Source organism: Juglans microcarpa x Juglans regia, chromosome 1D (genome assembly GCF_004785595.1).
Source record: "Juglans microcarpa x Juglans regia isolate MS1-56 chromosome 1D, Jm3101_v1.0, whole genome shotgun sequence".
NCBI lineage: Eukaryota > Viridiplantae > Streptophyta > Magnoliopsida > Fagales > Juglandaceae > Juglans > Juglans microcarpa x Juglans regia.
In genome coordinates this window covers 33641224-33667217 of record NC_054594.1, presented here as the reverse complement: position 1 = coordinate 33667217, position 25994 = coordinate 33641224, and the positions used below count along the sequence as shown (strand labels likewise).

General features: G+C 34.4%; 2 protein-coding genes across 3 annotated transcripts; one reads left to right on the top strand and one right to left on the bottom strand.

Moving 5' to 3' along the window:
• The first annotated feature begins 4512 nt into the window (after nt 1–4512).
• Nucleotides 4513–7112, top strand: LOC121242261 (BI1-like protein). Its single transcript, XM_041140153.1, has 4 exons — nt 4513–4858; nt 6010–6123; nt 6230–6387; nt 6508–7112. Exons 1-4 carry the CDS (start codon nt 4600–4602, stop codon nt 6712–6714), a joined length of 738 nt encoding a protein of 245 aa, XP_040996087.1. The 5' UTR covers nt 4513–4599; the 3' UTR covers nt 6715–7112.
• A 243-nt stretch (nt 7113–7355) lies between these two features.
• Nucleotides 7356–13269, bottom strand: LOC121242160 (calcium-binding protein 39). 2 transcript variants are annotated; one of them, XM_041140062.1, is made up of 11 exons: nt 12984–13268; nt 12438–12602; nt 12214–12332; nt 11716–11790; nt 10217–10310; nt 10048–10107; nt 9680–9745; nt 9493–9591; nt 8726–8770; nt 7844–7946; nt 7356–7693 (listed from the first exon to the last, which is right to left on the bottom strand). In XM_041140062.1, exons 1-11 carry the CDS (start codon nt 13104–13106, stop codon nt 7605–7607), a joined length of 1038 nt encoding a protein of 345 aa, XP_040995996.1. In that variant the 5' UTR covers nt 13107–13268; the 3' UTR covers nt 7356–7604. The 2 variants fall into 2 exon arrangements, with proteins under 2 accessions (XP_040995996.1, XP_040996000.1); XM_041140066.1 differs by lacking the exons at nt 7356–7693; nt 7844–7946 and adding an exon at nt 7984–8126 and having other exon boundaries at nt 8686–8770; nt 12984–13269.
• Between the last annotated feature and the right edge of the window lie 12725 nt (nt 13270–25994).

The window sequence follows — 25994 nt, the reverse complement described above, 5'->3', positions numbered from 1 at the left end:
TTGGTACTTTGTGGATGGAAACAAAAAAAAAAAAAAAAAAAAAAAAAGAAGAAGAAGAAAAGAAAATAACAACTTGTTGGCTTTTCTGCATTGCTAAGCTAGTGAACTGATTGTTGTATAAAATGAGCAATCTTAGCAGTATGTTTGTTAGGAGGAAGAAAGTTTTGGAGGGTAGAAAAGTTAGAAAGAATGGAAGAATAAGTTGTACAATCAATGCATGTGATTGAGAATGCAGCATGCATGGTTGGTGTGATTTTTTGAGTTTTTGGCTTAAATCAAATCAACTGAGTTGAATTTAGAAGTCACAAGAACTCAGTTCTTAATTAAACCCCCACTGCCTCAAGGCACCTATTTTTCAAATAAAAGTCCATATGAATGTAGTTGTCTTACTTGAAAAGATAAGTGTGATTGGGATACCCTGTACTAAGTGAGCATAAGAAGATGGTGAATGAGATTCTATATTGCTCTGGAGGGAAAAGTTCTTGCTCTGTTAATAATTTCAAAGGATTCAAATTGTAATATCGACTAATTATTTTGAAGTCCAGGCTCAGATGTAGCTTAAGCCTTTTTTAGATCGTTACAAATGGTATTATAGCCAATTCCTACCAAAAGTGTAGGACTTGTGTCATGCCACCTATGATGGAATGATTCGATGAAGACGTTGAAGAACTGGGAAGGGAGATCATTATGCCTTGTACTGAGTGAGTATAGGAATGTGGTTAATAGATCCTACATTATTTGGAAAAAAGAAGTTTTTGCTCTTTATAATGATTTCAAGGGGCTCCAGATGTAACATTTATTAGTTATTTTAGAGTATTGGCCTAGATATGACTTGGGCCTAGGGCTACAAATGGTCCGGTCCGGCGATGGACCGAATATTTTCAGTCCATCATTTTTCCGGACCAGACCAGACCGAACACCCAAAGGGACCGATTATCGGTTTGGTCCGGTCCAGTCGGTCCGGCCTAATTTTTTTAAATAATTAATAAAAAAAATTTATTTAAAATACTAAATTAAATTAAGTGACTTATTAATGTGGATTATGTAACAAACTCAATAAAAAAATATTTTATATGGTCAATGATAATAAATTAGATGAAAATTATATTATTAATTTATATAATTACTATATAATTAACTAATTGATATTATATATTAGTTAATTCATAGAATATTAACAAGTGTTAATAACATATTTAAAATTTTATATTGTAAATAGTGATAGGTTAGATAAAGATATATATAAAATATTATTAATTTATAGAATATTAACAAATATTAATAATATATTTAAAATTTTATATTGTTAATTGTACAATTATTATATATAAAATATATATATTTTTTTCATTCGGCCCGGTCCGGTCTAGAAAAACCCTAGACCGTGGACCGGACCGAAACTTTTCGGTCCTCTAAAATGTGGACCGGACCAGACCGGTCTAAGTCCGGAACGGACCGACCGGACTGTTTATCACCCCTACTTGGTCCTTTCAGCTGTAGGACAGCTGGTGGCTGTGTATTGAGCCCAATCACAAGGTTATTCTCTATTTTCTTCCTTCTATGTAAGAATCGTCTTGCTTGTAGGACATGCATAATCAGTGTGTTAGGCTGGTCCTATGTAAATCTTGAAAGCTGTAACAAGAAATAATATGTTCATGGTGCCATTACTCTGCATTTAAGGTACAAGAATAGCTCTACCGTCCAAATTTGTAGAATAAGCACATTTGCATATTTCAAAACTTATTCTGCAGAAGGGGCTTGTGGTTGTTCCAAAACTTGTAGTGGTTATTTGTTCCTTCTCAGTAACCAGGGACTTGAGTCCAACGGATGCAGTAATAAATACCAGATTCGACAAATGACAGATTGTCTTAAGGAGAGTTTGTACGTAGCTGGATGGAAAATGATAGAGATACAACCATTTTTACAACCTTTTATACAGTTATGTTTTAAATGAGAGTTTTTTGTAAATAACATCACTTTATATAAATTACCTTCATTTTGAAATATGGTTGTAAAAAAGGTTGTACATGCATGAGTGTCATTCTTAGTTGTTCATCTTTTCAGGTCATTTCTTTGCATGTGTATTCACGTTTCATCTTGTGTTGTTTTCTGATACTAATGTGCCAACTATATGTTGACAATCAACCTAATAATGTCAGCAGCGTACATTGTGTTTTAACATATGTGGAGTGCTTTTAAATTAGGCTAATTTTTCTAGAAAACTATCTGATTGTGTTCAGTTTCTAACTTCAAAATTGTAGCTTTAGGGCTGGTTTGGTTTGGCAGATGAGATGAAACTATGGTTAATTTCATCTGGTCTGTATGGAAGAGATAGTTTTGTCTATCCATATAGTTAATTTCACATCTCTATTTCATCTCAAAGTTTTCAAATCCATCTTATTACTTTCTAACATAAACCGTGAAAAGAATCCCACGGTAAAAAAAAATTTCTTTGTGATTAAAATAGAACAATCAATAAGTCATTATTAGAATAATATATTTTCACAAAGAAATTGATAATTTTGTGAGAATTGAATACAAGTGCCTTTTGGGATTTTATCAGAAATTTCGAAATTAATAAATTATTTAAAACAAATCTACAACATAATTCATATACTTATTTATTACAATAATCAAAATTATTATAATTTATAACTAGAATAAAAACTGACGAATTTCTTATATATAGAAAAATAAATAGATAAAAATATCTTTTAAAAAAGATAAATTATAAATTTCGGCCAACAAATTTTCAATATATTTTAGATTTAAATTATTTTTTAGAATAATAATATCTTTAAGAATAATATCTTTTAAAAAAGAGAGATTATTTTTTGGAATTATAAAGTAATTTCATCCAACAACTTCCCAATATATTTTGGGATTTAAATTTATTTATGATAGATTTTTTAATTACTGATCAATATTATTTTTTATTAATATATTCATAATTATTATTCAATCATTAGTGGGATCCATCCCTTTATCAAAGAGTGCTTCTAAACTCACATATGAGGGATCCGATTGGGATCCTGCCCTGTGTATTTCCTTTTTTTTTAGTAATGCTACATGCAGTTGTAAAGTACTCAAATGTCGTGCAGTTGCTTTGAAAAAGAGTGAAATTCACTATTAAAAAATTAATTTTTTTCATGTGGATATCATATTTATTTACTTTTTTCAAAATAATTGTACGACGCTTGCGCATTCCACGGCTGTAACTATCATTTATCTTCTTCTTTTTTGCTTTTTTTTTCATGCATTTTATTTGTCATTTTTAATTTTTTTTTTTTAAAAAATCACAACATCAATAAAAAAATAATTACTTAATCATTAAGTAAAAAAAACCAGCCGGGATTCCAGTTGAGAATACCAATTTATGGTTTTAGTATTTTTTTTTTTTTATCCAATCTCAAAAAGTTAAAACTATCTCATTTTATCTCACTATCCAAACATACATTTTTTACAAACTATCTCATTTTACCTTAATTTAAAAATTTTTATTACTATTTAAAATATCTCCTCGGGCGTAACTTGTGCATTTGTTTTGAATTTCACAGGAAGAAGCCGCCAAATCCTGTGGTTGGCCTTACCTTAAATTGAAAGAAGAAAACAAACAATCCAAAATGGTTCTGCAACTCCGAGAATGCTTAGAAATTTGTCATGATCCAAAATGGCTGGCTGGCACGTTACATTCATTTCCAAGTTGATTTTTAACGTTTCCTCTGCTCTTCCCACCATACTTTTACTCATTATTTCCACCACACCAACCCCAAATAAAACTTTAAATAAATAAATAAAATAAAATCATTAACTCCTTGTAAACGCGTTAAGACCGACCGATTCTCCTTGATTTTACAGTTGACGTTGAATGTACTTGGCATTATATATTTATTTATATATATATTTTTAGATTTATCGATTGAATCATTGGTTGGATGTGATCATGGGTGTAGATTTCAAAGATAATAAAATAGGCATGATCTAATAGTGAAAACAATTTACACTTTGTTCTTTAAAATTTTTAGAGCAGTGCATTGCACAAATTTATCTTTTTATTTTTTTTAATTTGTATTTTTTTATCATTTTAAAATATTCTAAAAATATATATTAATACAATAATAACTACTTTCTTAATTATTAAGTAAAAAAAATTAAAAAAATTAAAATATATGAAGTGTCAAAATAGTATTTTCTAAATTTTTATGTGTACTTACAATTTTATTTATATTTTTATTTATAAGATTTATTTTGTTAGTTTTTTTTTTTAAATTTGAAATTTAAATTTTATAATTTTCAACATATCAATAATTAACATGTAAAAAAATAAATTTTTTATAAATTTTTTTTAACTACATTTAACATTTTTCTCTTTAAAAATTCAAATTATACCTGGAAATTAATCGGGAGAAAATTATTTATTTTAAATGATTAAAATCTTGAAATTATACCTGGAAAATCTTCGTGAATGTATGTGGTCTGTCCCTGTCCCACATCGGTAGCGCAACTTATCTTCAAAACAGGCAACGACGACGACGGCCACCACCTCTATTTCCCTTTCCCACGAAGAGAAGAAAACAAAAGAACAGAGAGAGTGAGAGAATGTACGGATACGCGGGTGTTACCACGAAGGGTGGTGAAGAGGTAGACCTAGAGTCCGGTGAGACCCTGTACCCTGGTCTTAGCCCCGGCGAGAACCAGCTCCGATGGGGTTTTATCCGCAAGGTCTACGGTATTCTCGCTGCTCAGCTCGTCCTCACCACCATCGTCTCTTCCGTCACCGTTCTCTCCCCTGCCGTCAACAATCTCCTCCGGGGCAATTCCGGGTTGTTGCTCTTCCTCATGTTCCTTCCCCTCGTCTGTACGTAACCTAACTCCTCAGATCCTTGCTTTGGATTCCATTTTTCCTCACCCTTTATTCATGTTCACACACCTACTTATGCGTATGTACGTATTTTCCGGTGATCTGGGAATTTTGTGAATTGATTTTGTTTTGGTTGGTTGGTTTTTGCAGTTAGATTTAAAATTTTTGGTATTATGATTCTGTGTATTGCTTGCAAAATTAGAGTTAAAGATGGTTTTCTTATTAGAAAAGAGGGCTTGCAACAAGAGTGTGCGATTGGGCTCTGTTTGATGGGCATTTGACAATCCCCGATATAAACTTCTTGCAATCCGATGTTTGCTTATTGGAAAAGCCTTAGATTAGGACTTGAGAATCCCGTTGACTTCTACTACCCGGCAAGATAAGTGTTTAACAGAACTACTTATTAAAAAAAAAAAGTGTTTAAAAGGATTTCCAAACCCTTTTCTACCCTCTTTGTGGTTCATGCCGATTTAACAAAAATATATGAATTTCAGTAGAGTTGGGTTGGCTTCGGTGATGCCTATGAAAGTAGTGGATCTGCTTGTGTGTTGGACTGGAATTCAAAGTTCTCCTCAAGTGGCTGCTGTGTGGAAGATGGTTCCTTTGTGTCTTATGTGGTGTATTTGGTGGGAAAGGAATGAGAGATGTTTTAATAACAAGGAGCGAACTATGGAGGAAATCTGGAATTTCTTTGTGTTTTATTTATGTCAATGGTTTTCAGCTATAATGCTTAATGGAGATTCTGTTCATGATTTCCTGTTTTCGTTTTCTTCTTTATAGAATGTAATTAGGTGTTTTCTTTTGTATACTTCTTGTATGCATGGGCTTCACCTATTTCATTCGATGAATAAAATTCTTTCTTATAAAAAAAAATCCCCCACCGATGAGAAGTTTGATAATTGGAGCTTTCTTGCTAATAGAATTCTCACCGGGGATAATTCAAACCTATATATGTACAGTTGAAGTTTTATGTATAATTTTGAGTGAGCTCTACAGACATACTTTTTTTTTATCGGTAAACAAATTTATATCAGCTGTGCTACCCTTAGTCAATTTCACTTCTGGAGGACTTGGTTGGATCCTTCTTGTGTCTTGTTTTGTTATTGCTATGCTACCTTCATATTTTTAACCAATCCAAGTATTTGCAGTGTTGTGGCCCCTGTATATGTATCAACAAAAGCATCCCCTGAACTTTATCTTCCTTGGACTCTTCACCATGTCGCTGAGCCTCACAGTTGGTGTAAGCTGTGCGAACACGGATGGTCAGTATATTTCTTTGCCCCTTTAAATTGCCTGTTGAGATTCTAGGATGAAATACAGGTTCTTAGGGTGGTGATCTGACTATCCTCTTACATTGGGTGCCTGCAGGAAAACTTGTGCTTGAAGCATTAATTTTAACCTCAGCTGTTGTTTCCTCCTTAACTGGTTACACCTTCTGGGCATCTAAGAAGGGCAAGGACTTCAGCTATCTTGGACCAATCTTATTCACCAGCCTCTTTGTCCTTATCCTTACTGGTTTTATCCAGGTCAGATTCCTGCTTTCATTTACCTGGGCATGTTCTTAATTAGTTAAACCTGAAACATAATCACATGCACTTCCATGTGCGGTATCGATCTGACTTGGTGGATCCTGTTTTGTCATGTAGATGTTCTTCCCGCTTGGCTCGACATCTGTTGCGATTTATGGTGCAATTGGTGCCATAATTTTCTCAGGCTACATCGTTTATGACACTGACAACCTAATCAAGCGCTACACTTATGACGAGTACATTTGGGCCTCCGTTAATCTTTATCTCGACATCCTGAACCTGTTCCTTTCCATTTTACGGATGCTGAGACAGGCCAACAATTAGTTGTGTCGGGTAGACGTATACTTGGCCGGCCTGGGGCTTGGCTGATCACTCTAGTGGTGGTTTACATATCATCATCCAAGACTGAAGATATAGTTGTGGATAACATATGCTTCCCAAGACTATTTTACTACTGAGTGAGATGTATAACGTGCTGACTGTAGTATTTCATTTGCTTTGATCATGTATGGTAAATATATCTTATGTGGATTGTTTTCCGCTCTGGTTGCCATACTACGCTTGTTTATTTTGCTTGTTTTAATTGGCTCAAGAAGAAAGCCACTACATTGTAGAACGGCATGCCCCACGAGATCGGGTTTTGGCTACCCTTTTTCAAGTGCCATCTGTTATTGCCATGCAAAAAGTTTATCCATAAAATAAAGTGTTTGTCTTGGATGATTGATTGATTAGTGTCCATCTCTGCCAGCACTTCATGGCACATTCTAGACTCGAAAGCTTCCCCTCCCAAACCCCCCATATTTTGATAGTCGATGGCTATGGCTGTGGCTGTAGAATGCCCCGTCAACGAGGCAAGTTCATATGGGCACGAGCTTTCAGACAAGAGATAAGCATGGAAGAATCGGGGTGGGTGAAGGGCATGCATTAAATGCCATAGCAATATATTTCCAGTTAAAATCGATCACTGTGAATACCCAACATGGGGTTTTCTAGCAGACTATATTAAGAAAGTAATGCATTTTGAATCAACAAGATGAACATACACGGCTCTCACATATTCTGTTCTTCCATTAGTTTGTAGGTATTTATCTACTTACTTCTTGGTCAAAATCAAACAGTGTTTGTAAGATCCATTAATACACAAGAATGGACATTAAGCCTCAAGAATAGGATTATCAGACCAGAAGGAAAAGCGACAAACTAGGAGACATGAACTAGCATTCAAGAACTGGTAAGCGAGATACTCTGCCAATTTCCTTAATGATCAGTTCCTTTTCCTCTTCAAATTGCTCATCTTCGGCACCTGCAAAGATTGATAAGTTAGCGGTGGCAGCCACAAAAGAAAAGGAAGGTTTCATGCAGACTAGTTTAAAAGACCATTTCGAGCCCCCTTTTTAAGTAGTCAATGTGCTGCTGCTGTCTAGAAGATACACTGCTAAAACGATATAATAACCTTTGCCAGCAGAAAGATTGTGAAGCAATTCCAGCAGTTTCTTGTGGTTTTTTGCTAGAATAACCTTTATTTCCCCTGGCTTGTTAGGATTAGCAACAAAAACCTAGAAAACAAACAAATAAATGAGAAGCATGGATGGTAACGCAAAGTAGAAGAACCTAATTCTGAACAAATGGCCAAATATATATGTTGTCAAAGAAGTGGACATTTAGAGGACACCAGTGGTACTTTCTAAGTGCACCAGAAGGATCGTGAAAAAAAAAGCAGCAGCATAGCATTAGCATTGATCTATGCATATGCATATGCAAAGTCATATTTGCATAATATGACCCTAAAATCCTCCACATTGGCTAATGCATATCCAAATATTTAGCTACCTATGAACAGTGCTTATCCAAATTTGGATAACCACTATTCACCTTACAAATCATATTTTAATAATTATTTCTCCCCTCCTACTCTCTCTCACAATCCTTGCATTTTCTCCCTCCTTCAACAACACAAAAAACTTTCACTTGCACATTCATTTTATTATTATAATATATTGTATATATTTTTTTCATTTTATTATATTTTTAAAATAATATATAAAAAATTATATTTTTTATTATTGCATTTGTATTATTAATGTCAAATGTATGTAGTGGATGCTAATTGCAAAATATATATAAAAAAATTGATTTTAGCAAAAAATTAATAATAATAAAATAATAATATTTTATTATTATTTTGTCTCAAATATACATAAGCCAATGTGGGAATTTTACTTGAATGGCAAAGTGGATATGCAAAAGAGGTGATTTTGCATATGCATATGCATAGACCAATGCTAATGCTCTGCAACTACAGATACAATACAAGAAAGGAAACAAATTTAAGCACCTTGAAAATGTGGAAAGCAGATATCTGGATATTTTTGCTTGAATCCTGTTCAGACAATTAAAAAATTCAAAGCAATGAGAAGAAACTCTTACATACATGTATTATTCAGTAATTTTCATGATACAGAACTTGGAAAGCTATTTTATTATAGATTGGGCTTCCCGTCAATTTACCAAGATTTAACCCTATCAACTCAAAGTTCGAATCAACCCAGGAGGCAGAATAGGACAATGTAATCAGACTGGGCAAATAAAGGGGAAAAACAATGCTTGAAAGGTTTCGGTGGATGTGATACATCTAAAGTTCATATTCAAGATAAAGCTATTAATTTAGTTTCCTAAAAAGCAGAAATTTTACTGAGCACCTAAACCCATCCACGCTAAGGTAGTTGATACTTTAATTTGTATCGTGAGGACAAATCTAAGGATGGAATTGGATAATTGATAAGATCTCATATCTTGCCATAAGCAGCAGAAAGTGCATGTCTTGATGTCGATATGAATATCAGTATAAACAGCAACAGCAATTAAACTGTATGCATGTAAACTAGAAATATGAGACAAGGAAAGCTGAGCAAAAGAGGCAAAAGAACATGAAAATGATGTGAATACTGTTTAGTTGAATAAAACTGAAATTCTATTCTCAGCAACCGAACTCTCAAGCATCCATACAAGAATTTACAGCATTGCCCATTGGTCATGAATGGGCATTTAAACAAATAATACCAAAAGAAACAGAGGACAAAGGATGTGATAAAAGTACTATACCTTTAGTAATGTCATCATTACTTTCAAGTGCCGAACTTCTAAAATGTAGCGCTTCATTATATTGGAATTTGGAGGCTCCAAAAGAAAATCCGAGAGAAGCTAAAATTCATGAGCAGTCTATTCTTAACACATCTATGGGTCAAGAGAATAGCAGAGAACATGACTGGAAAACTATGATGAGAACTACCTTCAAAGATTGCCTTCTTGTCACATAATTAGTGGATGTCAAGAGTTTCTCGTATGAACCAAAGAACTGCAAAGAGAATCTCCTATAGATAAGCCGAATAATAAATGTAAATATGCGAAAATAAGTTTTTAACAAAGCTATGTTCACTGCCTACGCCGTGCAGGTGCACAATATCAGGGTAGGTGCACTTGATTGTCTCCAAAACAATGAATTAAGAAAATTTAGATTATCCTCCAAAAAGCTTCATGGTCAAGCAGATAGCCTAGGGATAAAATACTTATTAAAAGAGCCCATTAGAAGTTCCAAGCAATATATACCACTGCCTAGATTTGTTCATAATGAGGAAGAAAGATTTGGAGCGAGCAAACCTCATCATAATGAGCAGTCAAATATTCACAGACCACGGTTCCATGTTTAGTAAGCAGATCCTGCCAAAAATTTCTTTAGGGAAATATAATGAACTAGCAAAGAAAAGGACTAAGATATTCAATGGGTAAACACAAAAGAATATACAAACTTAAACATTCATAATCTGACCTTAAAGGTAGAAAATGCATCAGAAGCAACATCAAAATTAGGCAACTCCACAAATTTGAAGAACAACTCGAAGCTTGCAGACTCCAATATGTATCTGAAAAATCACTAGCAAATGTAAATGTGTAAACAAAAATGAAACTCACTTGCACAAATTAAGACAGCCTCAAAACCAACATTACCCAACAAAAGCAACAACCACAAAACCCCTTTTTACTTAACAAAGCCATTACAATACAATTAACTTTCAAAATTTCATATAACTGTATAACAAAATTTTAACACGAATGAGAAACCTCAACTTCTGAAGCTATGCCACTTTGCTCATTCAACTACATACTGCAACAACCAAATCTTTTTTTTTCTTCATTCTTCTCAAAAATAAAATAGAAGAATCTTGAACCTTATAAGTCTCAGAAATAATGGGTTCAACGCTAGACCTCCTCCTTATAAAAGAGAGGGTACCCTTGAATATAAAGGTCAGTGGTCAAACTACCATATACTTGAATGCTCCTCTGGAAAACTAAACCCATTACATTTTGCAGGTCCAAGACCAATATGTTTAATATTCATTGAATTTGAAAAGGCCACTGAGAAAGGTGATGAAAGTCGTATTTGTCTATAAAAGCTTGAACACATATAACAGAGACTTAAAAATATACCTGGTGAGCTAGAGGCTCTACAAGAAGGGAAAGGTTGAAAATTTATGGTAGATATCATAAAATGGATTCAGAAAACATCGGTCCTCAATAAGAAGTGGTGGGAAAAAGCTTATCACTTTCAATTTCTGGTACCTGTTAACTATGTTAAGAAGTACGTAAACTACACTCCCAAGTTTAGGGTAGTCTTTAAATTTTAGACAAAAGGCTCAGGCTTTGTCATAGTTAAATCTAAGCAAAGTTGTGTGATGATAACAAGCTCACATTTGATATAAAAATTGCAGTTAAAGTATTGTGGTGAAGGCCTTGGTCTTGGGTATCATTCCCTTCAAGGTCCAAGGTTCAACACCTCATGGGTGCAAACAATCCTTTGGGGCCACACTCCTGATGAAAAGCCAATGATTTAACCAATTCCATGTAGGGAAACTTCCGAGAGTGCGGTGCATGGGACCGGGGTTTACTCTGCAGGGGTGGGTCCGACGGGCCTTGCCTTGGAGAGGTTCCCAGACATTAAAAAAAAAAAAAAAGTATTCAATAATTCCACAGGACAAATTGTATGCGAGTAGATTTTAGCCTATCTAAACAATGATGTACAGATCATAAATCCTAACGAGAGTCGTTAACAAAACTTATCATCATCAAAACAAAGTTCAAGCTTTTTACAGCTAGCATTTTTACACATGCACTAGGAATTGAGCCTCATCATCTCACAAATCTCCCAATATATATGCCTCAAAAGACCATAATCAAAATGAAGCATCAAACATAATGACGGTGATGGTGGTGATCATAATGTAATGATGATGGTAATGGCAACATATAAGAAAAGTTTGAATGTCTTACTTTGCAAGTGTTGGGAATTTGATGCATTCCCTCAACATATTTCCACAAGTCAAAGCAATTTCCTTGTTATCATAACTGGTAGAAAATTATAATAACATGTTATATACAAAAATATCCACTTAATATCAGTAATAATACAGCACTGAAAGGTAGGTACACAGCACCACATGGTAAGTGCATTGCACTGGATGGTAAGTAAATTGAAGGAATATACATGTAGTGGTAAGTAAACAACGCAAGAATTAGCAACAAGGTTTTCTAAATAACGCAAGAATTAGCAACAAGGTTTTCCAAATAACATTATTCTAGTTGACTATAGTCAGACGGACTTAGAAATTATGAAATTACCACGGCCACTCCATGAAATAGTGGAAACTCAATTTGCTTTTTTTCTTTATTGGCAATGTATGTATATCCAATGTGCATGAAGCACAGAAAATTAATATGACAAATAAAAAGATCAATAAAAAATTCAGGAAAAGGATTGAATAACCTTACCACACGACAATAAAGTCTAGTAGCTCCATATGGTTTTCAATGTATTCCACGCAGCAATACGCGGAGCCAACCTTCTGTTTCAACAGTATGGACCAGCAGTAAACTAAATCCTTTCTTGCCTGTGTTGAAAACACTACATCAATGTGAGAAATCAGTGAAGCCACATGTCAAAATGTTTAATATTCCAGTGGGGAAAAGAAGAAGAGGAAGAAGAAAACACTTACTTCCCATCCTAGTATCATTAACTTGTGAACCAAAAGAGCAATAATGTCCTCCTTGCATATTTCTTGCACCAACTGTGTAACCTGATCCGCATTGGGTTCGGTATCCCCTTCTCCGCAAAGCATACACCTCATAATTCCGAAATTCTTTTCGACTTCTTCCAGTGCCTTGAATGCAAAATAAGCATCATAATCCGAAAAAAAAAAAAAAAAAACTTACTGGGACTCGACTCGTATGCAAGTCAATATGCAAGAAGTAACAGGTGTGCATTGTTAACAATTCAATCTTCCTCAATAGACAATGTTTGCTTTATAGGAATATAAACCAATTTTTTCGCCTTTTATGTATCGTTTACGCAGCAGATAGAGACAACAAATGCCTTTTCGTACAAACTAATCCAAACAACAACCCCGAAAGGAAAGTAAATTCCATCACCATAGCGGTATTTTGCCGATATGTGTTGAATAAATCGCTTAATTGACATTAGGAGCACGAATTATTATGGAATGTAATAATGGCAATTTTGGGTGAGAGATAGAGAGGGAGACCTTTTCGAGGGCTTTAACTTCGACGACGGTCTTGGTGTCTAGGGCCGTGAGGCTGTCCTTGATGGCTTTGGCGACCTCCTGTGGGGATCTAGGCCGCGACGGCTTGAAGAAGGAGAAAGACATGATCGATTCCGATCGGCTTCTCGAATTTCTCAGTGCGTATGTGTTTTGGATTTGCTACTTCTGTGGACGAATCGACGGAGCTAGAGCATGCTGTAGATCGCCCGATCATGCAGGGCTTTAACAGCCTTCCTGCTCTTCTTTTTCAGTATTTTGGTTACCAAATGGTTAATTTTAATTTTTATCATACTACTATTCTTTCATCCTTTTTTTTTTTTTTCTTTTTCTTTTTCTTTTAAACTTTACTACTCTTTCCTCTTTATCTTTTCTATTCTTATTTATACATATTTATTAAAATAATTTTAGGTCCTTTTTTGTATATCAAACATTTGAATAAAAGGTCGTTTAAAATATATTAATAAGAAAATATCTATTCTCAAGTCGATATATAAAATACGACTAGTAAAATACTTACATAACATAATTTGACTTGTAAAATAAATCTTAAAATATGAATTTTCCAAATTAAAGTTGACGTAGATAGTATGTTATACACGCTAGCTTAAAATAAAATAACTATAATTAGAAATCATAATTCAAATAAATTGATAAATCATTGTACTAACCAAATAGATTTATTTATGTTACTTAATATACACATAAATTAAGCTTCCTTTTCATTTCCATCCCATTTCAGTTTTTTTATTTTTTATTTTTTAAATTTAGATGCAAAATAGAGCCAAGGTATTTTCCTCTCCGAGTTTCAACCATATGTGTTGCCATCTTAAGCTCTCCTCATCAGGTGGCACCACATGCATGATACATGTAATCTCTCTTTCTTCTCTCGTACAAATCTTTCTATCTTGATTCTTGTTTATGGTTCATGTTTACGTGGGTGTTTGGTTTTCATGTCGTTGATGCCTTTGAGGTGTTACATCGTGGTTTGAGATGGGAGAGTGGCTATGGATTGTTGATGGTTTGAGATATGGAGAGTGTGATGAAACATATAAATAAGACCATGTCTGTCTATTATCATAACATGCTTAAACTAATGAATAAAAGAAAACATACCTCCTCCATGGTTAAAAGATGAGCTTGCAATTACTTTCGTGTATCTCAAAAAAATCTGGTGTTTGTATGTTGAGGAGACTTTTACTCTATTCTCTCTTAATACAAAAATGGCTCTCATGGAGTCTAATGGGCCGACTCCATATATATATATATATATATATATATATATATGGGGTGAGAGTAAGGACTTTCTCAAGTGCTCACTAAATAGCTCAGTCTATTATGGGCTCACATTATGACTATGCTAGTCCACACATAAAAAAATACAACAAACTCACACTTGGATAGCAAAGTCATCCACACATAATTGAATATGAACTTGCATTCAAAGAACACAATCTAGATCAAGTGCATTTGCAAGCAACAAGTTATGAGTACACTGATAGGATGCACAACACAAAACAAGTACCTACAATCACGATATCCAAACAAATAATATGCAAGTACAACACACATATGAACACAAAAGTAATTGCTAGATTCTCAAAAAAAGCCCAATGAGACTATTTTATAGTGTCTCACTTTCAAACACAAAAAAATTTCATAATTAACACAAAATATATGCACAATGAAATGTAGCAACCAAGTGCTCACAATAAATACAAAGATACATCTCCCACTAACTTAATAGAATAGAAGACTCTAACAATCCCATATGAGTCACGTGCTCTCGAAACAGTTTTGGAGCTAAATCTTTAGTTAGTGGGTTAGCTAACATATGCTCTGTGGAAATATGCTCAACACAAATATTAGATTCGGCTATTTTCTCTCTAACAAATAAATACTTAATATCAATATGCTTGGAGCGAGAATAGCTCCTAGTGTTTCGAGAGAAAGCGACTGCTGCAGAATTGTCACAAAATATCTTCAGCAGCCTCGAAATGGTGTTCACAACACCTAGCCCCAAGATAAAGTTCCACAACCATGTAGTATGACATGTAACCTCATAATAAGCTACATACCCTACCTTCATTGTAGAGGAAGCTGTAAGTGTCTGTTTGACACTTTTTCAAGAAACAGCTCCTCTGCCATCATAAAAATATAATAAGAAGTGGATCTTTTGTCATATAAACAACTCGCAAAATCGGCATCAGAATATCCAACTACATCAAGAATGTTAGATTGCCGATATGTAAGCACTAGATCTTTAGTGCCTTGCAAATACCTAAGTACTTTCTTTGCAGCTTTCCAATGAGCCAAACCAGGATCGCTTAAGTATCTTCCAAGTACACCAACAACATAAGCAATATCAGGCCGTGTACATACTTGAGCATATATCAAACTACCCACAACCAACAAATAGGGAACTATTTGCATTTGAGTCCTCTCAATATCATCCGGAGGGCATTAAGACTTAAGCAAAATTATAACCTTTTACAATAGCTACTTTTCCATGAGAACAAGAATGCATATTAAACCTACTTAGAACTCGATCAATATAGGTTTTCTGAGATAATCTAAGAATGTCTCTAGATCTCTCACGAAAAATCTGGATGCCTAAAACATAAAAGGCCTCACCAAGATCCTTTATATCAAAATGAGATGACAATATGCGTTTTGTTTCAAACAAAAGCTCAATATCATTTGCGGCAAGTAATATATCATCAACATAAAGAACAAGAAATATATACTTACTTCCACTGACACTCAAATATATGCATTGATCAACAAGATTCTCCTTGAAACCGCAAGAGGTAACAATTTCATCAAACTTCAGGTACCATTGTCTCGATGCCTGTTTAAGCCCATAAATTTACTTCTTTAGTTTGCACACCATATGTTCCTTATTCTTCACTTGAAAGCCATCTGGTTGCTTCATATACATTTCTTCAGACAAATGCCCATTAAGAAAAGCTGTTTTGACATCCATTTGATCCAGCTCCAAGTCAAAATGAGCTACAAGTGCCATGATTATCCGAAATGAGTTTTTGGTAGACACTGGTGAGAACGTATCATTATAGTCAATGCCCTCTCTTTGGCTAAAGTCTTTAACAACGAGTCTAGCCTTGTACTTCTCTACTTGGCCACTAGAATCATGTTTGGTTTTGAAAACTCATTTGCAATCTATTGGTTTATAACCATTCAGTAACTCAACCAAATCTCATACATCATTCTGACACATGGACCTCATCTTATCATGCATAGCCTCTACCTAATGTGAAGACTAGGGACTATCAACGGCCTCCTGGAAAGAAGCCAGATCAATAGATGTTCTAACACTAAACTTATGCTCTTGCAAATAAATCATATAATCATCAGAGATTGAAGGTCTATGTGTCCTCTGTGATCTCCTCAAATGAGCATCATTAGTTGTCCCTTCAACGATAGTAGGTCTATTGTCAATAATGGGTTCTTGATTAATGGCAACAGGGTGCTCTATAGGCGAAAGTAAAATTATAGATGGAGAGATAATAGGTACCGAGACAATGACACGTTCTTCCTTAAATGCAATCTCTTGTGGCATTGAATGCTCATAACTAATATCATCTTCAAAGTAAACAGCTCGATCCGACTCAATGATTTTAGTTGCACGAGAAGGACAATAGAATCTGGAGCCTCTTGAGCCAATACAATAGCCCACAAAATACCCAGTAATGGTTTTAAGATCAAGCTTCTTTAGGTGTGGATTGTAAGGTCTTACTTCTGCTTAGAGCTGTTCACCCGATCTGACCCGAACCAAAAATTGACATTTCGTCCTGACCCGATTCAGTTCTGTTTCCATTCACCTGAATACCCGACCCAAAATTTCAGAAGAAACGGGTATTCCGACCCTTTTTTTTGTTTTTATTTTTGTTTTTTTATAACACACAAGGGCAACCCCATTGTGCATTGTTTTTTATAATTATTTATTATGTTCTTTTTACATTATTTTCCTTTTTCATTTTCTTCTGAAATTATTTTTTTCTTTTTTCTTATAATTTTCTAATATTAAGTTTTCATTTTTCTGAATATTTTTCTATTTTTTAGTTTATAATGTTAATTAATTTGATTTTTTGAAAATTAATTTATTAAAAAGAATAGGAGAGCATCATTCAGACAACCAACATCATAAGACCTAGGATTTTATAATTTATTCTCATGTTGAAGGAAATGCTTAGGAATGCATTGGTCTGAAGAAGTCATTAGTTTATTACAGATGAAGCATTGGAAAAGGTGGCACTAAAACTGATTAGATGATGCATGAGTTCCGTCTCCCATTACTTTTGCCTTTTAAGAAAACGAAAATCAACCCAAAAAGAAAACAAATCCAAAGTACCTCAAATGGCTCCAGATGTGCGCCTCACGAGTCCAGAAAGCTTTGGCAAGATGGCAGAAATAGTAGCCTTCAGATGTGACTACAAGAGTGTTACGAGGGAAAGAGTGAAGCTGCAAGGGAGAGAATGATTGAGAGTTGCGATGGAGAGTGATTGAGAGCTATAGAGTGAGCCGTCGAGAGAGAGAGAGGAGAGTTACTGCCTTACTGGTATTGGGCAGGGTAAAATCAATTAGGTTTTTATATAAATCGGGTTTCGGGTATTAACTGTTTAAAAAATAAAATGGGTTCGGCTAACCAGTTCCCTTTTTTACATCAATCGGGTCAGGTTTTTCGGGTCGGGTCGATTCGGAAAATCGGCCGGGTCGGGTAAACGGTTTTTTTTTAACAGCCCTACTTCTGCCCTGCAGCTCCAAACATGAAAATGACGCAAACTGGGTTTCTTTCCTGTCCAAATATGCTTAGTCACTCGTCTTTAGGGACTGACTTGCTCGGTATTTGGTTCAAAATGTATGCAGCGGTTTTTAAAACCTCTCCCCACAAGAACTCAAGTAAAGACGAGTGACTAAGCATATATCGTTTCATATCCATCAAAGTACAATTTCTTCTTTTTGGAATCTCATTTTGCTCAGGAGTGCCAGGCATGGTATATTGTGCCTCAATCCCAAAAGTTTGAAGGAATCTTGCAAATGGTCTTACATTTTGTCCAGTTTCATCATATCTTCCATAATACTCTTCACCTCTATCAGATCTCACGGCTTTAATACGTTTGTCTTTTTGAAACTCAACAGTAGCTTTGAAACTTTTAAAGGCTTTCAATGATTCAGACTTTTCACGAATGAGCTCAATGTGACCATAACAAGAATGATCATCAATAAAAGTGATGAAGTACTTATAATTCCCCAAGGCAGGAGGAGTGATGGGACCACATATATCAACTTGTATCAAATCTAGAACATTATCTCTTTTGTCAATCTTTTCCATTCTCATTTTAGTTGTTAGCTTTCCTTTAATACAATCAATGCAAGTGTCAAAATCAGAAAATCTAAATTAACAAGGACACCATCTTTGACCAACCTTTCCATTCTAGATTTGGAAATGTGAGTCAATCGTTTGTGCCATAGCATGAAAGATGCTTCATTCACTCTACTACGTTTGGAGCCAATTGCAGCATTCGCAACATGTGTATTAGAAGAACAATTAGTTAAAATGGGAATCAAGTTAATTTTATATAAACCATCACACAAAACACCAGAACCAATCACAACAGTCATAATGTATCGTAACTTTTCTGCTTGCAAATACAAAAGTGTAACCACATTGGTCCAAAAGAAAAACAGAAATAAGATTCCTCCTGATGGAAGGTTCAAAAGCAGTGTCTTTTAGGTCTAAAAACTCCCAAAGGCCAAAAGGAGTCTAATTGTTCCAATGTATTCAACTTTAACTTTTATGTTGTTACCCATATTCACCATCAACTCCCCATCACTCGGCTTTCCGATACTTCTTAATTTCTGAAAAGAATTTATAATGTGAATTGTTGCACCAGTATCTAACCACCAAGTATTAGATAGAACATCAATCATATTAGACTCAAAACATACTAGTGTCATATGTGTACCTTTCTTCTTTAAGCAAGTTGTAAATCTCCTACAATTTGCCCTTTTGTGTCCAAACATGTCACAAAAATTACATTTTTCCTTTAAAAACTTCCTTCTTATGATTAAAAGAAGTACCAAGCTAGCTTGTCAAGGAGACTTTCCAACATTTTTCACCTTATATGGCTTATTGCTGTTTTTGCTTTTAGGAAATTTTTTCTTGAAATTTCCAAAGTCTTAAGTTATAACAAATACAGCCTGAGACCTCCCATTTTTTTTTATCACTTCTTCCTTTTGAGAGACTACAGTAGTTATCTCACTCAAGCTCCATTCATCTCTTTGAGTGTTGTATGTAGTCTTGAGAGCATCAAATTGAGATGGCAGAGACTCAAGCACTTGCCACACTAGAAAACTATCTGCCAACTCAACTTTCATTTCTCTCAGCTTATTAAAGAAATGAGTAAGCTTCATAATTTGCTCACAGACTCTACTGATACCATCGTAAGTCATGGTAGTAAGCAACTTCATGAGGGTTCCCTTCTCTGCTTTGTCAATTTTTGTGAACTTCTTCCTAACAGTGTCGAGAAAATCTTTGGCATTATCAATTTGGTGAATGATCTGCCTAATAGACTTGTCAATGGTGTGCCTCATTATCCCAATGCTAATAGTGAGTTTTCTCCTCAATAGAGCTTTCATTAGTAGGCTTGGCAGGTATCTCAGTCCTTAAGGCCAAATCCAGATTCATAATTGCCAAACTAATAGTGAGGGACTCATGCCAATCCTCATAATTAGTCTCGGTTAGTGTTTTCATATCAGATAATTGAAGAGACAATCCAGAATTCCCAAAAGTTGAGGACATCACAAAGGAAATTAACTAAGCATGTGAAAATGCATATCTAAATTATCTTCATTCCTCAATATTAAATATGTATGTCAAATTTATGTTATTGTCCTAGTACATAATGGACACTCAAATATGAATTTCATTTCAAATTTATGCTAGGGTCTGTAATACACAATGGACACCTAAACACAAACCTCATCTCAAATTTATTTTAGAGTCCATAATACACAATGGACACCTAAACACGAATCTCATCTCAAATTTATACTAGGGTTCGTAATACACAATGAATCATTTCGCATGATAAAGCCAAATAATTAAATATAACGACTTAAGATGACTAGCTATCGAAAGGATATAACCAAGTCACCAAGTACATGATATTTAAAAATTTCTTTATCGTCCTAAGTGTTCAGCCAAATAAATATTTACCGATATGGTAAATTAATTATTCGTATGAAATTTAGTAAAATTACCATCTGCAAGCAATGAGCCCCATTTATACATATATATATATATATATATTTAAATAAACCCCTATTATATCCAATAATTTATTATGATTAGTCCTACGATAGGTATGAACATAACCAATTAAATCATCGGCTTTGTCACACAAAGATATATATATATATATATATATATACATACACATATCGTTATATATGGAGGCTCAACACAAATTTTATTTATAAACATGCATGACAAGTTTGCAGAAGCCCAAAAATAATAATAATAAAAAAAGCCAAAATTGTCGACGTGTCCTTCTGCAGATTTTGTCTTTCTATAAGATAATCAGCAGATTTTGTCTTACTATAAGAAAATTAAAAACATCTTGCCATCGTGCCTTTGTCTTGACTATAAAACAATTAAAAAATATCTTGCAGTGTTTCAGAATGTGGCAGCCTTGCTCTTTTTTTTTTTTTTTTTAATAAGCAATATATATAACTATGGTAGGCTAGCTTTGCAGAAGTGATAAAGGCTAATAGTAGCCTTTGAAGGTTTTCTAAAAATAATATATGCACCAAAGAAGAAATGTCAAAACGTACTTTTGACATGAACAACTTTCCATAAACCGATTTGAAAATAATATGTACCATGCGCTTTTCACGTGAATGCTACATGTTTTTCAAATCGGCTTTCCTTTCAAAAAGTAAAAGATGACTTCTGACATACTCAAAAGTAAAGATAAAGAAATAAAAATAATCAAAAGAAAGAAAGATCCGCACGTTTGAATCCCACTCCCACCATAACTCAAAACAAGTGTTTGTCTTAAACCATCATACTAGCATCTACTGGAATTTCTCCATGAACAAGGTAAAGAAGAACACAGACATTGGCGTTTTACCTCCATCTTCTCTCATGTTATTTATTTATTTATTTATTTTATGACAACTCATTTCTAAAATTTCACTAAAATAAATTTGTATACAACTTCTGGATAAAATGAATGCACTCAATCTCATGGTCTCAACAACCAACAGAGAAAACAAAAAAATAAAGGTAGAGTTCACACAACCATGAAAATGAGACAGGAAGCTCTGATACCAATTGATGAAACATATAAATAAAATCATGTCTGTCTATTATCATAGCATGCTTAAACTCACGAACAGAAGAAAACATACCTCCTCCATGGTTAAAAGATGAGCTTGCCATTACCTTCGTGTATCTCAAAAAAATATGGTGTTTGTGTGTAGAGGAGACTTTTACTCTTTTCCCTCTTATCACAAAAATGGCTCTCATGGAGTCTAATGGGCCAACTCTATTTATATATATATGGGGTGAGAATAAGAGCTTCCTGAAGTGCTCACTAAATAGCCCAGCCCATTATGGGCTCACATTATGACTATGCTAGTCCACACATAAAAAAAATACGACAGAGTGGACACTAAAATACTAAGTGCCAACTACCAAGGCTAAATCTTCTTACTTTTTTATTTATTTATTTTTTTTCCTGAACAAGATACGTTTCATTTAAAAACCACCAAAATACATTTTCATGGATAATTCATTACAATAATTACAAAGTTGTGGGAGGGTCATTCCCACTATAAAAATTCAAAAGGCATGGTGGAATGAGATTGTGGGGTATGATTCCTGTCAAATTCTTTGACGATGCCCACTGCACAATGGAATGCGCGCATCGATTCAGGTCTCGGTGTATTTTCCTTGTTTCCTAGCTGTCAAAGTATTGCAAAGTATTTCTGATGTCTTTGACTATGGGTTGAATGATCTAGTCTGAGCATTTTTCAGGATCATGTACTGCTTGCATTACTACAAGTGAGTCACTTACAATGACAGGTTTTTTGACATGGTTGTTTTGTGCTTCTTCAATTCCAATATACATTGCAGTAGCCTCTCCCTGCTTTGCATTTTGACCTCCAATATGCTTAGTAGTAACAAACATTGGGGTACCATCTTCTGACCTACATAATGTTGTTACTGTACTACATACTCTCCTTATAGCTACATCAAAAAAATAGAGTGTAATGACCTATAGGTGTTGATTTCCACTTATGACTTTCATTAACTTGTTTGCTGGCCCACGCATTATAGTGATCATTGTAAGTTCTGAGAGTTCCAGAAATGAAGTTATTAACATTTGGGATTAGAGTCTCATGAACAATCTTGTTCCTTAGCATCCAGATACTATCCATAGTATTAATGGAAAAAATTTGAAAGTTTTGTTCCTCACTATGGGGTATGTTCAGTTTTTCTACAGGGGAGATTATGCATTCCATCTATTTGCATATCTCTTCATTTGCAAAGCATGATATATTTAAAAGGCCACGGGGAATTTCTCCAAAGAATCCTAATGAATGGGCATGACAAGAATAAATGAGTTTGTGACTTTTCCTCACCTTTGCAGATAGGACAGCTAGCTTCTTCAACAGTAAGTGAGATGACTCTTTTTATTAAAGATTTTGTGGGGATAATCTCATTTAAAATTTTCCAACTCAGCAACTTTAGCCTATCCTAAATCTTTAATTTCCACAATTTTTCCAAACATTTGATTGCTCTTGAGAATGGTGGGAGTCTCTTGTAATGGCTGCATAAGCATATTTGACAGAAAATTTTTTGGAGGTGTGGTGCATCCATTGCAGATTATCCTCCTGTGTTTGAAAATCAGTTTGTGCTAAAGGGATTTTGAGGATTTCTTTCACTGTATCAGGATAGAACAAAACTTGTAGAAGAAGGATATTCCATCCTCTAGGTTCTTCCATGGTGAGTTCAGAAACAGTTAAGGACAAGTCCATTTCTATGGAAGAATTCTTTGGGATTGGTTGAAAATTTGGTTGAGTTGGTATCCATGGATATGTCCAAACTTTTGTGTTTGTTCTATTGTTAATCTGATAGCACACACTTTGTTTTAAGAAATCTCTTTGCTTTATAATACATTTCCATGTCCAACAGTCAAAAGTTTTTGGAAAAGTGTTAAAGAAACTGGAGTTTTTCAAGTACTTGGACGACAGAACATTCTTCTAAATAGCCTTAGATCCATTTGTCATGTTCCAACCAACTTTTGACATTAAAGGTATGTTAAAATTTGAGATTGATCTAAGACCTAGGCCCCCCATGGATTTTGGTCTGCAAATGGAGCTCCATGATTTTGGTGTAAAATTTTTAGATTTTGCGGGAGGAAATCCCACCAGAATTTGGAAAAGGCTTGGTCAAGTTTTTTTGTGATGAACTTTGGTATCACAAGAGAAGACATAGCATATAAGGGGATGGAACTAGCCACATAACGTATTAAAGTGGTTCTACTAGCCTGAGAGAGCACCTTTGCTTTCCAACCAGCCAATTTATCAAAGATTTTTTATTGTAGTTCTTCAAAGTGTACTTTTTTGAGGATTTAAAAGAGAAGGGAAGACCTAAATATTTAATGTTGGATGAAGCAATTTTGAAACCTAAAATCTCCTTCACCTCTCTCTTTTTATAAGAAAGAGTATTTCTACTAAATTGGATGGAAGATTTGTTGGTGTGAACTTTTTGACCGGACCAAGAGGAATAAGTATCCAAGCAATTCATGAAGATTTGAGCATTTTGATGTGAAGCTTTTCCAAAGAGAATAAGATCATCAGCAAATAATAAATGAGAAATGGAAGGGCTGGTTCTACTGTTCTTAATACCTTTAAGATTGCTAAGGTTTTCTTCTCTGGAGATAAGTCTAGTTAGCACTTTTGTTCCTAGGATAAACAGGAAAATGGATAGAGGATCCCCTTGCCTGAGGCCACGAGAAGGGTGAAAAAAACTACAAGGTTTTTCATTAATGATCACTTAGTAGGAAATTGTGGTAATACACTCTTTTGTCCAGTTTATCCAGACTCTATGAAAACCAAGGGCTGACATTATGTCAAAAATAAAATTTCATTCCATCAAATCGGACGCTTTCTCCATATCAATTTTAACAGCCAAAAGCCCATGTTTCTCTCTTTTCTTTTTTAAGTGATGAAATATTTCTTGGACAATGATGGTATTTTCTTGAATGGATCTACCTGGGATAAAGGCCGTTTGGTAATGAGAGATGATCTTTGGGAAGATTTGAGTCTATTTGCAAAGATTTTTGCTATCACTTTATAGCAGACATTCAATAGACTAATTGGTCTATATTGATAAACGGTATTTGGACTGGTGATTTTTGAAATGAGAGCTATATGAGTGTGGTTCAGCTCTTTTAGCAGTTTTTCATGAAAGAAAAAAAATTTTATAGCTGCAATGAAATCCTTTTTTATGATGTCCCAATATTGCTTGTAAAACAGCCCAGTAAAACCATTAGGACCAGAGGATTTTGTTAAGGGAGTTTGTTTAATGGTACATATGATCTCATCCTCAGTGGAAATCTCACATAGAAAATTATTATCCAAATCTGAGATTTGTTCCCAAAAAAGGTCATCCAGGTTAGCATGAGGAATAAGTTTGGAGGAACTGTAGATGCTTTTGAAATGTTTATGGAAATTGTTTTGGATGGCATTTTGGTAAGAAGTCCAATGATTTTGATTCAATTTCAAACTTTCAATGGAATTGACCCTCCTTCTAATAGTGGTTGACAAGTGAAAAAATCTCGTGTTTAAATCAGTCGTAGTCAATCATTGAACCCGTGACTTTTGTCTTCAAAGAACTTCTTCCCTTTTCAATTGTCCATCAAGTTGTTCTTTTATTTGGTTTCAAGATGCATGTCTTGATGTGTGAGGTTTTGACTTTGAATTTGGGAAAGGGCCTGACTCAAGTTTTTTATGGAGGTTTGAATGTTACCGAAATAATTTTTGTTCCAAGATTTTAGAGCATTTTTCACTTTTTTTAATTTTTTGGAGAGAATGTAACCAGGGGTTCCTTCAATATGAATGTTCCAGGCTTTTTGAATGACCATTTTACTAGTAGGGTCTCTTATCCAAAACTTTTCAAATTTGAAAGGATTTCTGTGGTAGTTATTCCCCATGGTGTCCAAAAGAATAGACGAGTGGTTCGAAGAGTTGATTGAAAGATGTTTAAGAGTGGCATTTGGGAAAAGATTTATCCAAAGTGGATCAGTGACCCCTCTGTCAATTCTTTCTCTGATGTTTCTGTTACCATGCCTATTGTTTGTCCAAGTGAATTTAGGCCCATTAAAACCCAAGTCAACCATTCCATTTGTTTCCATGTAAGCTCTAAGACCATTTTGTTGTGAAGAACTAGCATAAAGCCTTCCACCCAGTTTTTCAGATTGCCTAAGGACAGAGTTGAAATCTTCGATGCTAAGAACAGGGCCATTAAAGTTTTGTGTTATTTTTTCTAGATTTTCCCAAAAGTTCCTTTTTTGTTGTATTGCGCAGGTCAATAGACAAGATTTAAAAGCCAAGGATTATGAATAGGATTCGAGTACACCAACAAGATCATTACATTACTATTCACAAAGATAGGTTCTAGATTCATACCATTTTTCCACATTACAAAAAGTCCACCCCATCTACTAACCAGTCGAATATTTACAAACAAATTAAAACCTAACCTATTCACAATATTAATATTACTAGTATTTACATCTTGCAAAATTGTCTCCACAAGGAAGACTACATTAGGTTTTAGTGACCTCCTTACTTTTCACATATTCATTTTTTTTTAATGTTTTTTTTCTTTTTACTTATTTATTTGTTTGTTTCTTCAAATCGACCAAACACGTTAAATTTTAATGAAATGAGTTTCCATCA

Excerpts from the sequence above, each read along its gene's own strand:
- LOC121242261 (XM_041140153.1), top strand. The coding sequence starts at position 4,600 with ATGTACGGATACGCGGGTGTTACCACGAAGGGTGGTGAAGAGGTAGAC. Across the intron at positions 4,859-6,009 it reads CATGTTCCTTCCCCTCGTCT|TGTTGTGGCCCCTGTATATG; the intron begins GTACGTAACCTA and ends AAGTATTTGCAG. Across the intron at positions 6,388-6,507 it reads TCCTTACTGGTTTTATCCAG|ATGTTCTTCCCGCTTGGCTC; the intron begins GTCAGATTCCTG and ends TTTGTCATGTAG.
- LOC121242160 (XM_041140062.1), bottom strand. The coding sequence starts at position 13,106 with ATGTCTTTCTCCTTCTTCAAGCCGTCGCGGCCTAGATCCCCACAGGAG. Across the intron at positions 10,311-11,715 it reads AAATTCCCAACACTTGCAAA|ATACATATTGGAGTCTGCAA; the intron begins GTAAGACATTCA and ends GTGATTTTTCAG. Across the intron at positions 7,947-8,725 it reads CTGCTTTCCACATTTTCAAG|GTTTTTGTTGCTAATCCTAA; the intron begins GTGCTTAAATTT and ends TTTGTTTTCTAG.